The sequence below is a fragment of the Anguilla anguilla genome, chromosome 1 (assembly GCF_013347855.1).
Source record: "Anguilla anguilla isolate fAngAng1 chromosome 1, fAngAng1.pri, whole genome shotgun sequence".
Classification (NCBI taxonomy): Eukaryota; Metazoa; Chordata; class Actinopteri; order Anguilliformes; family Anguillidae; genus Anguilla; species Anguilla anguilla.
Genome location: NC_049201.1, coordinates 74,227,844 through 74,245,322, shown reverse-complemented (window position 1 = coordinate 74,245,322; position 17,479 = coordinate 74,227,844). Strand labels below are relative to the sequence as shown.

At 45.3% G+C, this 17,479-nt stretch overlaps 1 protein-coding gene across 5 annotated transcripts; it reads left to right on the top strand.

Annotated features, from left to right (window-relative positions):
- Positions 1–64: 64 nt before the first annotated feature.
- LOC118234298 lies at positions 65–16,726 on the top strand. 5 transcript variants are annotated; one of them, XM_035430770.1, is made up of 10 exons: positions 65–389; positions 1,579–1,891; positions 2,517–3,059; positions 4,031–8,586; positions 8,825–9,161; positions 9,554–9,862; positions 9,987–10,112; positions 10,369–10,561; positions 12,340–12,562; positions 12,813–16,726. In XM_035430770.1, the coding sequence occupies exons 2-10, from the start codon at positions 1,651–1,653 to the stop codon at positions 14,442–14,444; spliced, it is 8,160 nt and encodes a 2,719-aa protein (XP_035286661.1). In that variant the 5' UTR covers positions 65–389; positions 1,579–1,650; the 3' UTR covers positions 14,445–16,726. The 5 variants fall into 5 exon arrangements, with proteins under 5 accessions (XP_035286661.1, XP_035286631.1, XP_035286643.1 ...); XM_035430740.1 differs by having other exon boundaries at positions 8,822–9,161; XM_035430752.1 differs by having other exon boundaries at positions 1,526–1,891; positions 8,822–9,161.
- The last annotated feature ends 753 nt before the right edge of the window (positions 16,727–17,479 follow it).

Sequence of the window (17,479 nt, the reverse complement as noted above, 5' to 3'; positions counted from 1 at the left end):
TAGCGTTGGGATTAGAGAACTACGTTTCCCAGCTTACATAATTACTCGTCAGGTGATTGGCTGCTCTGACGTCATCACCCTGTCCTCTGCTCACGGAGTGGCTTTGTGTGTAATGCGACGCGAAGAACAGGTCTAGACGGAAGAAAGCAGATAGATAGGTAGCAAATCAGTGTAGCAACTGCATAGATAAGTATATATCGTGTTTTGATGATGCCGTATTCTCGTGTTCATTTTTTTAAATCAGAAAATCAGTTTCGGATAAATCCTCTGGTTAAATGGAAGGCAGCCACCAACAAGCAGAAATAGGGGGCTAAGAAAGATGTAAAAATAATCCCGGAGACTGAAATTAACCTATCGTCTACAGATCACAAAAATCATAAGCTAACAAGGTAGAAGAAAGGTCTGTGTCATTTTATCACAATAATTTTATTTCTATAGTAGTCAGCCGCGAGAAGTATTTCTAGGGCTATTCATTCATTGTGCTATTCTTGTGTCAGTGAAATATCAAGCGCTTGTATTGTTGTTTTCCTTTGTGCAATTTCTTTGAATACAATATGAATTGTGCTTCTGTAACCGGCGTTTAGCTGTTCTTCAGTTAGTTAACTGGATATGGGTTGTAAGGTTTCCTAAAACATGTGTCTTTAATTGCGGTCTGGCTGCGTATAATTTGCTCCCCTAGCATTCAGAAGAGAGACAGCCTGACGTGCACCGCCCTGTGTCAGTATATTTGCAAATATCACTTAAAGGACCATACCAGTGTTACTACATGTCAGTGTCCATTGTCAAGATTGGCCACATAGTTTACATAAACTTCGACCATTTTTCAAAAATTGCTTTATTTTTGAGATATCGTTGTTTACGTTTTGTCCAGACAGACGTCATTCACTGCCATTCATGTTGTAACGATGTGGAAAAACATTCTACGAGACTTGAAAGTTGCTAGGTATAGGTAATTCATATTTTTGAAAATCACTACGCCGTTTATGTTATCTAAAATTACTGTATTACTCTAATACAAGCCACTGAAATTCGCGCCTAATATCAAATTCAAAAGCGTCTCATTTAGGCGTACGCTCTAATGGCTACATTCAGCACAATGATCGCGTGCAGTTTTTGGTTCTGTGGAAGTCGTTGAATTGTGAATTCTCATGTTGGCAGTTAAATATTGGGGTGGTGTCACATTGATCTTGAAGCCTTTAGACCACCCCGGGATATAGTGAATGCCAGTTGAATTTCAGCCGTGGTTTACCAAACCAAGTAGTTTGTAAATGTATAAACAATTAGCTATCTCTTTTACAACAAAGAAAACTAGAGTTTTCTAAAGTTTAGCTGTATACTCTAGTGCACAGTATTGACCATCATCTAGTACATGGTATGACCTTGGTCTCACAATTCTTTTGTGAACCGTTATTACACTAAATGGGTGCACTTGTGAGCACAACAAGTGTGTGGTACATGCTCCCTGTTCCATGTTTGTATCATACAAGTCAATATGTTGTTTCATGCAATTTTGTTTTTCGGACAGGCACTCTATGGTCATGCTTAACCTCTGAGTGACAAAAATCTTCTTGTTCACAGAGGTTGATCTCCATTTGGATTGCGCTTGCAAGCCCCTCCCTCTACGGGAGAGGTGACGGGGGGCCACAAGCCATGGAGGTGGCATGTGGGGCCGCTGAGGAGCAGACGCCTCCGGAAGGAGGCGTGGCCAAGTTAACAGAAACAGTGCCCAGTCCTCCCCAAAATGTTGCGCCTGGCCTGACCTTGGAGGGATTGAAAGTGGAGACGAAGGTGGCAGCAGTCCGTAATGTCAAAAAGGACATTCCAGCAAAGAAAGACAGACTGGAGCCACTGAAGATAGACATGACCAAGCACTTCCTGTTGCCACCCACCTGTAAGTGTTCTAAGACAGGAGATTAAAAAATAATAATAATGTGCTTCTCCACCATAAATGTAGTTCAGTCTGATAATGAGGTTAAATGTATGAATGTATTTTATAAGAAAAGATAAATGCAAAGGATATCAGTGTAATACTGACAATGTCCATGCGCACATCTTTTTCTGTGGGCTCACAGAAAGTCCTAGAACCCAGAATATATTTCCCAGTGGGTAACCAGTCGCATACAGATCCTGGGTTCAACCAATCGCATGCCTGTGAAACATCTTGAGGCTTCCTTTATGAGGCCTCCATTGCGTCTAACTTGAATATGCTTTGTCCTTAACTTTGAATACAAAAGTATTAAATATGTAAGTTATTTCTTACATGCAGAAACAACTTACAACATTTTTGTTAAAGCTCATTATTATTATCAAACTTTATTTTGTGTTACAAGGGAATTAAATTAATTGTTAATTGGCATTTGAATTTAAGTGGTGTGGTGATCTCAGCAGTCAGTATTTATGTCTGATGGTCATATGGCACATTTCAGTTTGTCTTATAGCTGATCTGGTCTAGTCAGACCTTCTCCCTCCCTCCCCAGATAAAGATCAAGCTTGGCTGTCTCTCTCTCTCCCACTAGCTGCCCAGCTCTCCCTGCAGTGCCTGGAGTGTCACATCATTTTCAGCGACCACAAGAGCAAGGAGCGCCACCTGAAGCAGAGTCACCCGGCCGAGTACGAGCAGTGCATGCTGGGGGACGCCCTTTTCGCCTGCTACGTCTGCGACCGCCACTTCACCTGCTCCACTGAGCTCATGGCCCACCAGCGGGCCCACACGGAGAAGCAGCCGTTCAAGTGCCCCATCTGCGGCGAGGCCTTTCGCCGGTCCTCCGAGCTGACCATCCACAAGAAGGTCCACTTCGGCCTGCATGGCTACACCTGCGCGGACTGCGGGAAGCCCTGCAAGACCCTGACCCTGCTGAAGTACCACCAGCGCACGCACACCGGGGAGAGGCCCTATGTGTGCAAGGACTGCGGGAAGAGGTTCAGCATGTCCAAGGCTCTCCAGAAGCACCTGCTTACGCACACGGCAGAGGAAGCGGATGGGGACGGGGGAGGGACTGTACTCCTGACCCCCACCGGAGAGGCCACACACATTAAGAGGCTGGGTGCCAGCTCACAGGGTGAGTCCTTTGGCTTTGTGTGTATATTCCTTGCTGAACCCGAAACTAACACGTGGCACCCTTGGTTTCATCCGTTGAAATGTCCATAATGCTTTGCTATTAAATTTAAGGTTTGACATTTGACAGAAAATGTCTGTATAGCTCCAAAATACAGCTGTAGATATGTGTTGGACCATACTGCTCAATATTTTACTGGGGCATAAGGACATCATCTTGTAATTATGTCAGACTAATTTTTGATTCTGGTAACCTTTGTTCATTAGTGTCTTTAACAGGTTTATTTAATTTTTATTATTTTTTTAAATTTCTCATGGTTACCATCTTCATCGTCCCGTGAAGCATGTTGTTGGTCATCTGCTAGAAAACTCCAGAGTTTATTACATTAAAGTACGATGCATTTGGTGATATAATATGCTTCTATGAATTTGAGTCTTTAGAATTTAGTGTTATGTATCCAGCAGAAGGACTAGTGCTTGGTGAAGTGATACATTGTGTAGTCTGGGACTGAATATTCAGGGGAGATGAAGATTATTAATATTAGGTAATAATGTTGTCCAAGGTGACAGCTTTCTGCTTTATGCTTTCTGTAAGAAATGTATTTTTTAAAAATAAAAAACTGCCCTATTTCCTGTGTGTTAGTGTAAATAAATGAAACATTAAGTCAACAAAATTGAATAAGTTTTATTTTTTTCCAGCATGGGGTTGTATCAAATATATGGGGATGCATCAAATATTACTTCCACATTCCTAGTATTGTAAAGAACCTGTAATGGCTGTATTTACCACAGCAATTTTTCATTCAGTGCAGTTTTATGTACTGTGAAAGGATAATGTAAAAGATTACAAGTAATCAATTTTGTTTGGGAATACCCTGCTTCAGTTATTTGTTACACACCTTATGATTGTTCCTGTTGTGCTAAATATTACATGTAAGGTTGAGTGTTGATTTTCAGCTTGAATTGTATCTACAGGTAAACCTGCCATAACCTTTTCATGCTCCTTGTGTGACGGAATCTTCAAGACTGCAAAGACAAGGCTGCAGCACATGAAGCTCAAACATTCCCACAACAGAGAGACCTTGCAAAACAGTATTGCAGCAAAGAGGGACCATCAAAATGAAGGCCAGCCTGTGGAGACCCACACAGAGATTTGTCTGCCTGCACAGGCCTTGCAACACATGCAGACATTCGCACAAGGCCAGCCATTACAGCAGATTGAAACGCTTGGACAGGAGCAGATGCAGGAGTTGATTTCCACATTGGGTCAAGAACAGGTAAAAGACAAGATGGAGATAATGGGGCCGGAGCATATGCAAGTACAGAGAGAAACGATGGGACAGGAAGTGGTGGAGAAACAGACAAAGGAACTAGAATGGGCCCAACGACTGACCGAAGCATTATGTCTAGAACAGAGGGCGCCTGAATCACTGGTTCTAGAACAGACACAGGGACAGACTGAAACATTGTGTCTAGAACAGATGGCACCTGAAACACTTGTTCTAGAACAGACACTGGAACAGACTGAAACGTTATGTCTAGAACAGAGGCCACCGGAAACACTGGCTGATGTACAGACAGAACAGAGGGCGCCTGAAACACTGGTTCTAGAACAGACACAAGAAGAGATCGAAACATTAGGAGAACAACAAACACAGAGGCAGATTGAAGTGTTGGAACCAGAACAGACACAGGGGCAGAGGAAGGTAATTGGAGTGGAACAGATGCAGTTACAGGCAGAAACATTGGAACTAGACCTGACCCAAGCACACATGGAAACGGTGGTACTTGAGCAGACACAAGAACATGTAGAGCTGATGCAGCTAGAACATCTGGGACAGTTAAAGACTGTAGAATTAGGGGAGGCACATTTGCAAGTAGATGCTTCGGAAGTTCAGCAGACACAGTTAGAAATGGAAACAGTTGAATTGGAACTGACACAGGTGCAGGTGGAAACAGTGGAATTAGAATTGACAGAGGTTCAGGTGGATACAGCAGAATTGGATCTGACACAGGTTCACATGGAATCTGCAGAGTTAGATCTGGCCCAGGCCCGAATGGAAACTGATGAATTAACACTGGCACAGGTACAAGTGGAGACTTCAGATTTAGAATTGGAACAGGTGAAAACCGCAGAATTAGAGCAGACAGAGAAACAGACAAAGACGTTGGAACAGGTGGAAACACACCCTCGGAACAAGAGCAAAGGAGCAAGCCTGCAACAAATAGCAGCTGAAAAAGACAGAGAAACTGGTCAAAAACTTGAACATTCTCAGCAACTATCAGGAAACAATCCTGGGGAAAAGGAGAAAACCTCAAAACAAACGCAGCAACTTGCACCAACACTATGTCAGTCTTTACTTCCGCCAGGGGGACCAGAGCGGGACACAAGTCAGCACCAAGAAATCCAACTTCACACCCTGAAGGTGCAAAGTTTGTCTAAGCGGTCAGAAAATAAAACCATAGAACCGGTACAAGAGAGTCCGACATCCCCGCCTATTCTGGCAAAAAAACTGGTGAAAGGAGGTCAACGGACACAATCGAAGAAGACGACACCGGAAGGGAAGTCGGCAAAGCGTTCCCAACCTTTAAAGAGTGAGTGGGAATTCCCAGGGCACGCACAACAGGGTAAGGACCTAGTACAGCACTGCGAGACTCAGTCAAAAGCCAAACGCACAAAAAGCCCGCGGTCAAAGAAGGAGCGTCTTGTTGTGCGGTTCATTGCTCCAGAGAAGGTAAAACAGTCCAGGAAGCAGAAGCCAGTTCAGACGCACCACATTTGTCTAACGGTCGACAGGGGCCACGAACAACAAAAGATGCAGGCTACACCACAGTTGGTGCAGAAGGTGCAGCTACAGCAAAAAACAGTGGAAGGAAAAAACGTCAAGACTCAGGTTTTACCACAGGACAAGATGGCGCATCAGCAAATTCAACAAATAGTGTCAGTGAAAGAGAAGGTGCAACAAGTGCCCCTAACAAAAAAGAAAGTGCAGAAATGTGTAGTGGGTCAAAATCGGTTGGAGCAAAATGAGGAGAAAGCGCCAATGCGAATAGAAAAAAAGAAAAAGCTAGTACCCAAAAGGGGACAGCGAAGTGAAAAGGAAGGAACACCGCCCGAAAAGAAGCGTAGGAAAAAACAAGAGAAAGTTCAAGATCAGAATAAGAAACAGAAAAATCAAGTTGCAGAAAATAGAGATAAAGAAAAAATAAAGCAGCATTCCCTGCTATTACTGAAAGGACACAAACAACCCCAATTAAAGGTTCACAAATTGGATCCCAGTAAGACCCAACAGCAGCCGCAGCGACTCCTGTCCTGTCCATCTCAAGCTCTTAAACCCCCACAAGACCCTCAGACACCGGCGATGAAAAAACAGCAAAAACTCAAAAAAGCACAACAACAGCAGCAAAAAAAGCAAAGTCAAAAACAGCCAAAACCCCAAACGAAAAGAAAGCAAAAACAGGCCGTATCACTGCTTCCTCACCTTCTTCCATCCCCATCGTCACCCCCCATTCAGGTAAAGCCTAAGACTAACCGTAAGCGCAAAGCCTCCTTGGCTGGGGCAGCTGAAACAGCCCTGGGGTCCCCGCATGCTCGCCGGGCACTTGCGTGCGCGGATTGTGGTGAGAGATTCTCTGAGGTTTTACCGTTGGAGGAGCACAAGGCAGCTGTGCATACCTTGGGAAACGGGCCTGGAAAATGCAATTCGGGTGGCAGTGTTTGTGGGGGTATCTCAAGGACAGAAAGGGAAACCGCTCTTGGGTTGGGCGCGGAAAGCCTGACCCAAGAAACATCGGGCCAAGGACGGGACTTAACCAGTTTGGGTGACAATAGAGCTGACAAAACCCCCATTCTGCCAGTCCCAGGAGAGGGTGCCTTGCGGAGTCCAGAAGGGGACGCTAGGTTGGCTGGTTTGGGTGGCGAAATGGGCCTACCTGTAGATCTTGTCCAGACACCAAAGTTAAGTGAGAGCGTGCTAGGAAATACAATCCACCCAGACAATTTTGGGATACAGGTTGCAACGGATTGGGATATGGAGGCGGAAATGGGGGAAATTGGATTAGGTGATAAAGTTGAGCGAGTCTCTTTCCCAGCCCTGAACCCCTCCCCATCCCTGTCCCTTGCTACTGCCTGCGTCGAAGTTGAAGGTAAAGACGGAGGAGGAACAGTCAATGGGGAGAGCATCAAGGAGTCTGTGCCAAGCATTACCTCAGACTTGTGTGCAAGTGCTAATGAACATTCAGAGGACTTAAAAACACAGCAAAGGGAGGAGTTTAATGGCAGTATGAACTTCTCCAAGGATTGTGCCGAAGATAACAGCCATAACAGAATGCAAAGTGGAGTAAAGATTACGGAGGATGCTCCACCGGTTGCCGTTCCGACATCTCCCTGTTCTGTATGTGTCTTTTCTCCAAGTCTGGATAAATCCTTCCAAGCTACGCCCACAGGCGGTCATAACTGTGAGCAGTCACTCCATCCCTCATCCAGAGCACAACTGCAGAACTTCCAACAACTGGAGACTGCTAAAGAAGAAGGACAGAATGAGGGAAGGGAATTTGAAGAGAAAAACAAGGCCGAGGAAGATACCTCTGGCAGTCTCCAGCTCACTACCTCTGTTCACAAACCCCAAAGTGTCACAGGGGAAGACATAAAGGAGGAGCTGCTACTTGAGGTGGACATAGTCACTGTTGGAGACCAAAGTATGGAGGGCAGCACCTTATCCCAGGATGGCACTCATTCATTGGATGGCATTCCAGAAGTCTCCCATACAGCTTCTTGCTATTTAAGCACGGAAACAACCCAATTAAGCCTGCTGAAATCTGCAGACACCCACACTCTTCAAACGAAGAATCAGGACTTGAATGCAAATGTCAGTGTAGCTGCAACACAAGTGAGCTCCTGTTCTGCAGATTGCATTGAAATCAAGCAGGAAGAAGAGGAGGTAGAAGTGGAGAGGAGGGAAGGAGGGAGGAGAAGGCTAGAGAGGGAGAGTACGGGGAGGAGCGGCAGAAGGAGAGGGAGGGGCGGGGACCAGAGAGGAGGGAGAAGGAGGATTGGGTTAGAGATCACAAGAGAAACGGAATCTGAGGCAGGGACAGAAGGGTGCCCGGTGATCTTTCAGCTGCAGTCACTCTCCAGCGATTCCCCGATCAAGGAAGAGGAAGGAGCAGAGCTTTTCCACCATTCCAGACCTCCTCCCTTTAAAGTCCACCTCCAGCCTCAGAATATAGGACCCAGGTGTCAGCAGGGGGAGCTCCTGTTGGGCACAGGCATCTCTGAGTCCTGTCTCCCAGCATCATTAGAGGAGTCCTCTGATGAGCAGATTGTTTTTGAGCTGGAGTCTGTCACCACAAGTGTGGAGGTTTTAAAAACGGAGGAGGGGATGGAAGTAGAGGGAACAGAAGACCAAGTCAGAGTCCCAGGGGATTGCCAGTCTCCCTCTATCCTGTTTGAGAGGTTCTTTGCCGGTAGACAGAGGGATGAGGGAGACATGGAGCAATGCCAGAATGAACTGCGGAATGACAGTAGACTGGTGAGTGTTATCTTTCTTCAATAGATAATTTTGAAAATGATAAAAAAAAGTAGTGTAAATGCATCATCTTAAAATGGTATAAATATGACTGGTGTTTACCAATATCAAATGTCAGAGCCTAAAGTAAAGCTTGTTATAACTGAAATGCAGTCAGACTTACCTCTACAACATTAAACTTACGTTAGGCGGCTGAATATTAATGTCAGTGCCTGATCAGTAACTTTTTCACTCAAAGCAGGTGAATCGTGCCTCCCTGGGCTTCGGGTTGGAAACGGGTCCCCAAAACAGAGCCAGTGGAATGGCACTAATGGGGGCTGTGACAGGTCAGGTGATTAAGGTAGAGGACTTCTCCTCAAATTTGGTGCCTTGCCAAAATGGCCCATCAGCTGCACCGGCAAGGAAGAGAGGAGCCGCTGTTGGTCAGGTTCAACCCTACGAGCAGCGGGGAGGAGTTCGGGTGTTTTTAGTGAAGGAAGAGAATCCTCTCGTTTTGGACGAGCCCCAAGAGTTCCCAGGATGTGGACATGCAGAGTTGCCAGATGAAGAGATGAGGGTTGAGGGCAACATTTGTGCAGGTAGGTCCACTGGCAATGTAAATTAGCTGTTACCATCCAAATTTTGGCCTGAATTCAGTTGACACAATTTGTCCTTAGGTTTGACTTAGGTACCCCTACCTTTGACAAATAAATGCAAGAGTTCCTTCCCAAAAACAGCTTGGCAAGATTATTTAGGCAAAGGCTAACTTCCAAGTTAATATTCCAAGTTAACTTCCTTTAATCTTCAGTTGGTGACATTTTTATGAGTACTATTTACTGTAGGTCATATTGTCAGAACTGGTCATTGAAAAATGTATTCGTCAGCCCTCTGACCTTCACTTCACAAATTCTGTCTAGTTGCAGTTCAGGACTATCAATCTATTTAAAGCCATCCACATTGTAAACTGATTGATTCCTCTTATCTGTCACAGACTCTGAGGCTATGCTACTTGATGACAGAGAAGGTGGAGGAGATGGGGAAAGGGAAGGCGCAGTCAGTGCTTCTCCATTGGCTCTTGACATTGGGGTTCCTGGTGGCGAGCAGTGCATAGTCTTTCGGGTGAAGGAGGAGGAGAGGGAGGTGGCATTGGATCCTCCTCAAAGAGAACATGGTCTCTCAGTTTTGCTGGTGTCTAGGTCAGCGGCGCTGAATCAGCAAGTTGACCAAGGCCATACCAGCGCAGATGGACCACTGGTATCAGACCTCCATCCTGGCTCTTTCACAGACAGCGATGGGATCTGTAAGGATTGAGTTCACTGTGTCAAAACATAATAACTTTCAACAGCATTACATCTTACAACATCTGTTCAGATAGTTTTGGTGTTTTAAGTTAACCACACTTTCTCCCCCCGCCCCCTCTGCAGGGGTGTCTGTGCCCCCAGGGTGTGGGGCAGAGCAGGGTGCTGCAGAAAATGAAGAATGTGAACAGAGCAGAGAGAGGCTCATACAGACAGGATCACAGCCAGATGTGTTTGTTTGTACTGGAGAAGGTAAATTATTATGTTGATTTTCATGGACCTGTTTATCTACCCCACCCATTACTGCCTGGCAAGCGGGGCACAAAAGGTGTGGAGTTTGTAAGGTAGAATTAATACAATAATAAAATTTTGGCTCCCATACTCAATTTCTGTCAAATAAACAAAATTATTGGTACTCAAAATCAAGGACAGAGCACTTTGGAGGTGGATGGAAGCTGGGTAATTTGTGCCAATGAAGGAAAATTGATTCTTATCAATCTTCCAACAGGTGAACTGAACACAGGGCAGCAGAACACACAGGAGCTTCTAGAATTCCTCGTGCAAACATCTGATGTGGAATACTCAGACAGCTCTGATTCTGAGCCTGAGGAGGAAGCCTTTGCCATGGCCTGTTACCATGAAGGCAGTAGCAGTGGCACAGGCAAACTCACAAGCAAAAATCTTGAGCGTTCAAGATTTAGGTAAGTTTGCTTTAAAGTTTGCTCGCATGTTTACCACACAGTATCAATTTTACTTTTTATTTTTGAATGTTTTCTGATTGTATACAATATATCCTGCTTTGTTTGTGTGTTCCCATTGCTGCATGTTCCTGGTCTGGGTGGTGGTGGTGGGGGATTGGGTACATAAAGCATGTCCCAGCATGCATTGGGTGAGAGGCAGGAATACACCCCAGACAGATTGCCAATCCATTACAGAGCACTCACCCACCATTCCCTCACACACTCGTACCTGTGGGCATTTTAGACTCTCCAGCTAGCCTAATCTGCATGTGTTTGGACTGTGGGAGGAAACCGGAGTACAATTGAGGAAACTCACACGTACACAGGGAGAAGAGGCAGAGTCCACACAGTTCCCTGTAATGAGCTAACAAGACTTCAGCTTCTGCTGTTTTAATTTGAATGTCACTTATCCCGTTGATAAGTACGTTCCTGGGCACGTATAGGCCTCAGTGAACTGGCTAAAGGCCTTTTGTTATGGCTTTAATGCTCTTTGCTATTCACAAAAGTTTCTCTGCAAATTCTGGCCAGATTCCCTAGCTCATTTTGCAAATTCAGTGCAATCATTACATAACACAACATAATGATGTAAAGATGCTAATTGCTCACAATTTCTTGTTTGTAGTCTATAAGAACATTGCGTGCTGTTGAGAAAAATACCACCACTTTCATCTAATGTTTTTTCCAAGTACTTTCCATGGCCTCTTATTTTCTACTTTGTGGCTACAAACATTTGTTATTCCAAAAGTGGAGCTCAAAATATAGATTCCTTCAGTCACAAGCAATCATTTTAGTTTTATTGATAAAGGATTAGCCCACTGGGGGTGACAGTAGTGATCACAGCACAAGATGCACTCCTGTTTTTGCGGTATTTTGCCTGTTTAAATTTAAGCTGTTATTTCAGCTTCTTTTTTCACATTTGTGTTTAATGCTTGCTTTATTTCCCAGGACGATCTCAATCTCAGGTGGTCCGTGGCCTCAGGCATGCATAACAAACTCGTAGTCTTAATCATGATCAGTGCGTACCCTTGTAAGTCTCCTTAGAAAAGCAGTAATCTCAGGAATGATCATTGGGTTCTGCAAATGGATCTCAGGAGTGTGTAAGATTATCCACTCAAGCCTCAAACACTAGCACATCAACCATGACTGCCGCCAAGCTGGTTTCGGTCAATTTATCATAAGGACAATGCAGGTTGTCAGCATAGATGACAAGTCGTTGCCACGGATCGCCATAGTACTCAATTATAGAATAGCGGGTGGGAGTGGGTGATCAAGAACTATTCAAAACAAGGAGACTTGATTAACAATACAATAGGCTTTCCTGGCTAGGGAACCGGAACATCAGGCCCCGTATTGATGGGCAGACTGGTTCATTTAGGGAGGCCAGACACTGATCAAATCACATTATTTTGAATATACATTTCTGAATATCTTTCATGTATTTCTTTTTCTTCTTACTAGAAAAGGGAAGGTCTCTCGAACTTGATGAAAAATAATGTTTATTGTCTCTTTTTTCATCTTTTAAAAATATTGTATCCATATCCATCTCTGTGTTTCATCAATTGTATTTTAGACTTGTAGATAAAACAGGCTATGTCTGATTCATGCATCCTTGGTAATAATATGCACAAAATTGCCCAGGTGTATAAAAGTTGGGAAAAGTTGTTGAATGCTGACCAGTTATTTGAGTTTGTGGGGTTGTTTCTTTTAACACTAATTTCCCACTTCCTGCTCTGGCTTAGTATTCCGGTCGTAGAGAGGCCGGGTGGCTCTGTGGCTGAGGGCAACGGAGGAGGGGGACGGAAAGAGTTGACCCCAGTTGAATATTTCTCCCAGTATTTGGACTGGGAGACGTGGGAGGAAATTGCACACTGTACCCCCACCTTCTCTGAAACCCCCAACTCAGTCACATCCAAAGAGGTGGCTCAGTTTGTTGGAATTCACATTGCAATGGGAACACTGAAGGTTAGTAAATTCTGGGTACTTTAGTGTAATGCGCTTGATATGGCTGTGCTCATATAGGCCAGTGCAAGCTTTGTGTCCAGTCTGTCCTTGGGAGTGAGAAGTCTGAATGTTGTACATTCTTACATTTTATTTGTACGTGCCGGTATCTGATCTACGGGCTAAATCTAGGCTGATCTAAATGAAATGCAACGTCTCTTTCTCTTATCACATGTGTCCCGTTCCCTGTCTTTTCCCCTCCCTGCCCGCTCAGTTCCCGGATAAGCGGTTGTACTGGCAGGACTTCACCAGAGTGCCCCTGATTGCCGATGCCATGCCCGCCTCCCGGTTTTTCCTGTTGGCGAAGAAGCTGAGACTGGCTCGTCGAGCTGAGGACCTGGAGACCCCCGGGGACGTAGGTGGGGGTGGGCACAGCCCGCACGCACACGGGGAGGTCGCCGGCGCGGAGGAGCCCGGGACCCAGCCCAGCGGCGGAGGCCCGGACCCTGAGGGAACTGCGGCGGCAGCTCGCGGGGGCGCTTCAGACGCGCCCCGTGGTTCGAGAAAAACGAACCCCGTTGGCCACCGCGGCGTCCCCTCGGACGAACTTGGGGGCGGAGCCAGCGAGCAGTGGTCAGATCCGCAGAGCCGCGAGCCAGCTGGCCTCACGGAGATGCGTGCAGACCCCCAGACCGGCGCAGCGAGGATCGAGCACACACACAACACACGCAGTCGCGCGCATTACACGCAAAGGCGGGCGCAGGAAACTGGCGAGGTGTCGACCTTAGAGGACCAAACACACAACGCCGCTAACGCACGTGGAAATGCACAAAGACCTGTGGAATTGAGTAATAGCACAAATAGCTCCTCAGGTGATACTGACCCGCTCTGGCGGGTTAGAGGTTTGCTTGACAGAGTTCGAGCCGGCTGTCTTGCACTAAGTCATGAAGGGAACTATGGTGTAGACCAGCACCCTCTACATTTGGGACAATGCCGGAGAAAGAAATCCCTCAAAAACCCTCGGCCTGTATTGCAGTGTACTGTCCTAGTCGGGGCTGGCGGTTTGGTCCTAGATTTGAACGTAAGCACGGATGACTCTGGCAGAGAGGACACGCTACAGAGAATTATCCCCAAAAACAAAGAAAGCGGGGAGGCGATAGTGTTTCTCTGCAAGGAGGAGCTTTGTACACCGGCGGTGCTGGAGCGCCTCCTTGTGGGCGGAGTGAGGAGCGCAGGGAGGGTAGGGGGAGTGAGAGGAGGGGTGGGCGATGAGTTTGTGAGCTCTGATGGGAAGTTGACTCTGCTCCGTTGCCAGCAAGGCTTCATACTCTCTACTTTGACAGAGAGGCAGGCGCACCAGTTTTCTCTCATCAAGGACTTTGAGGGCGTTCAGAAGGACGCCCAGCTGCACCGAGACCTGCTGAACCTGTACCGCACGCCGCTCACCGCCTCCTCGCCTGCGCGGTGGCCACAGTCCGTGCTCTGGCACCTCGCGGACCTGGCCCTGGTGAACTCCTGGCTGCAGCACAGACGGGATCGCGGCGACTCGCGCGAGTCTCTCAGTCTCATGGCGTTTCGGCTCGAGGTGGCAAAAGGGCTCATCCACGCGAACGGCCGCAGTGCGCCCCAGTCCGCTCCCCCGCACCCTCCCGCTCCAAAACTGCCCAGTCGGGGTGAAGCGGTGTCGCCAGCGCCCCGCCCTGCGCTCCCTCTCCCAGATGCCGCCGCTCGGTATGACGGTTTGGGGCACTGGCCCGAGCAGGTAGCTGAGGGGGAGGGGGCCAGGTGCCGGTTCGGAGGCTGTGAGCGGACGTCCCGGGTACGATGCCTCAAGTGCTGTGTCTTCCTCTGCATCTCACGGAACCACAACTGCTTCCTGAAATTCCACATCCAGGGGAGCCTCTGAACCAGAAGCACCTTAGCCACCAGCTCATCTTCTTCGCAAAAACAAAAAACGAAAAGAAAACGTAGAGCATATCTCAGTATTCGCTTTATCCTAATAATGATGATTTACAGTGATGCCCTGAATGTTGCCCACTCTCAGGCAGGATGTCCTGATTTCAAGTAAATACCCTACAAGATGTGCAATTGTTTTAGGCAGTTGTTTAGGCAAGTATGGACTTCAGCCCTTTCTTTTTTCCAGCACACCACAAGCATGGAGTTCACTGGTGATATTAATTTACCGGCACAGGAGTGTAAGCTCTACAGTCATTCATCAGACATCTGTCCAAATGGCCACAAGCTCTCCTCAAACCGTATCTCAGTCTTGTGCTGATCCTCATTCATTTTCTTCCGCCTCAGAAACCAAGCAGGCTCAAAAGTTTACGAATGTGGTCCTTTGTGTCCATAATTCATTGTATATTTGACCTTATTCATCTCCACTGTGGGATTAATCTTTCTAGCTGTACATTACACTGTAGCTATCTCACTCTAGGGATTCCCATATGATGTGTTACTTTTGGGTTTTCCCATCTCAGCCAAGTTTTTGAGTTGGGCATGGCTAATTACATTACAATCTCTAGTCTAACTGTAATTATAAGTGTAAATTGAAAAAATGCATTATATTCAGTTGCCACATAATTTTCCCTCTCCTTATTTAACAGAGGATGCTATACCTAAAAGTTTTGTGTTTATACCCTATACTAACCCACATACTGAGATGATCAAATACCAACCCACATACTGGGATGATCAGTGAATCTGTCCATCTCGATGCCTATAAAAGAATGTTTTAAACGTTTTAATATTTGGAATGGTTATTTATTTATTTATTTATTGACATTTTTCTCCCATTTTCTCCCCAATTTAGTTGTTATACCAATTCCCCGTGTGGACCAGCCACAGTCCTGGTCGATGCGCTATCCTCTGTCGGTCTGGGGAGGGTGTAGACTGCCACATGCCTCCTCCGATACATGTGGAGTCGCCAGCCGCTTCTTTTGACCTGACAGTGAGGAGTTTCACCGGGAGAGCGTAATGTGCGCGGAGGTTCACGCTATCTCCCCCGGATCCCCTCCCCTCTGGACAGGCACCCCGACCGACCAGTAGGAGTCGCTAATGCAGCGATCAGGACATATACCCTCACCGGCTTCCCACCCGCGAACACTGCCAATTGTGTTCGTAGGAACATCTGACCAAGCCGGAAGTACCGCTGCCAGGGATTGAATCCGGGTCTCTGCGGTGCAGAATGGTTATTGCATTTAAAATAGTTTTGTTTTTACAGCTGAGATGTTCATAATGATTGAGTCAAAATTTTAATTTCTACTTTGGCTTTAAAAATAAGTCATTTTAATATTAAAGCTGCTAGCCAGGCTACTTTTTCTGAGAATCTGGAACAAGCAGTAATCAAATACAGTGATGACTGAATCTTCTATGCACTGTATATACTACCGTTAGCTAACGATAGCTAGTAACCTTCCTAGTAGTAAAATTAAACTTCCACATTGCGAGTGTGCAGGCTATCCTTTGGTGAAATTGCCACTTGCCGTCTTTGATATTTTATGAAATTGGCGACTTTTCCCAATTGCTAATAAATCTTTGGATTTGTTTGCAAATAAAAATTTGGTCCAGTTCAGTTAAAGCTATTCTGTACTGTTTGGTCATTCTGAAACGTTTTGTTCTCCCACATCTTTGCGAACCGCACAGAACAAAGACGTTCAACGAAGCCTGCAAAGATTTAATGCGTCTAATTGTCCGAAAAACTCAGTAGTGTAATAAACCGAGACTATTGCGAATAAACATTCTGCCAGTCTGCCGGCAGCTACTGCAGCCTTATTTCCCATCTGTCTCTTGCACATTCCAATTTTCCAGTTTCACAGTTTTTCATGTTTCATAGCTTATTTGTCCTTCCATTGTCTTTTCCCAGTAATTTGCTCAATTGTTTTCTTCACTCATTTAGTTTTTTTGTTACTTTTGGTCTCGTGCAGTGAAACTTATGTGATTGTGTTAAAACATTTGGGAACAAAGTCACATTATTGGATGTTTTTAATTATCTGCCATTCAGCTATGTTGCTGAAACCTATCTAATGTGTATGGAAAAGGCATGAATTTTTTCAAAACCAGTGAATTTAAAAAAAAACTGGTGTGTTCTAAACATGCAAGTATTTATTATTGAATGTATATTTATGTTTGTGTGGGTAAGAGCCTATCCCTCTGGACGAATCCTGAATAAAATATCCTATGGCCATATCATCTTAAGTCTCTTTCCTGCTTTATACAAGACACTTGATAAAATGCTTCACAAAACAGCAGCTTACATTTTTATTTGCTTCATGTAAAATGCACACTGCAGAGAATTTCACAGAGGCCACCTATAAAAACTGTTGCAAGTGCTTGATAAGGCAGATTTAGTGAAAATGTTGACCAAAGATTGAAAACATTGTAGATCTGCTGCGATTCGATTCTGCAGTCCAGTGAAAGAAATGTGAAATCATCCTCTTCCTTTTAAGCATGTTTGTGCCTCAATATTACAAGCTACAGTAGGTTTATATATCAAACCAGTGAATTACTTCATGAGGTTCACAAATGTGAAAACTGTGATAGAACCACAACATGCCATATAAATTGCAGTAATCCTTGGCTTGCCCTTGAAGGGTTCATGGGCTTTCGAACCAATTTGGAATAGCGCCAGCCATTGTAAACTGGCCAGTCATTGGAAAATACTGTATCTAGTATATCCTTCATTGCAAATAAAAATTATGGATCGATCCAAAATTGACACTAAAACTTAGATAAAAAAACATGAGTGAACTATCATTTGGTATGAATTCTGCTCTGTTTCTATGTTTTTATTAAAAGCTATAATTTCACTTCAGTGAAGGACGTTTCCAGTTAGATAGACAATGAGTGACAACTGGGTTTAAGTAAAGCTACAGCATACAAAGACCACGTGTAGATCTACTGTTCACCCTCTCAGGTCATTTTAATAACCCACAGGGTTTTTTT

Bases quoted from the DNA above. Each gene is read 5' to 3' on its own strand.
- LOC118234298 (XM_035430740.1), top strand. From the start codon at position 1,651: ATGGAGGTGGCATGTGGGGCCGCTGAGGAGCAGACGCCTCCGGAAGGA. The intron at 9,162-9,553 runs GTAGGTCCACTG...TATCTGTCACAG, and splicing joins TGAGGGCAACATTTGTGCAG to ACTCTGAGGCTATGCTACTT. The intron at 9,863-9,986 runs GTAAGGATTGAG...CCCCCTCTGCAG, and splicing joins CACAGACAGCGATGGGATCT to GGGTGTCTGTGCCCCCAGGG.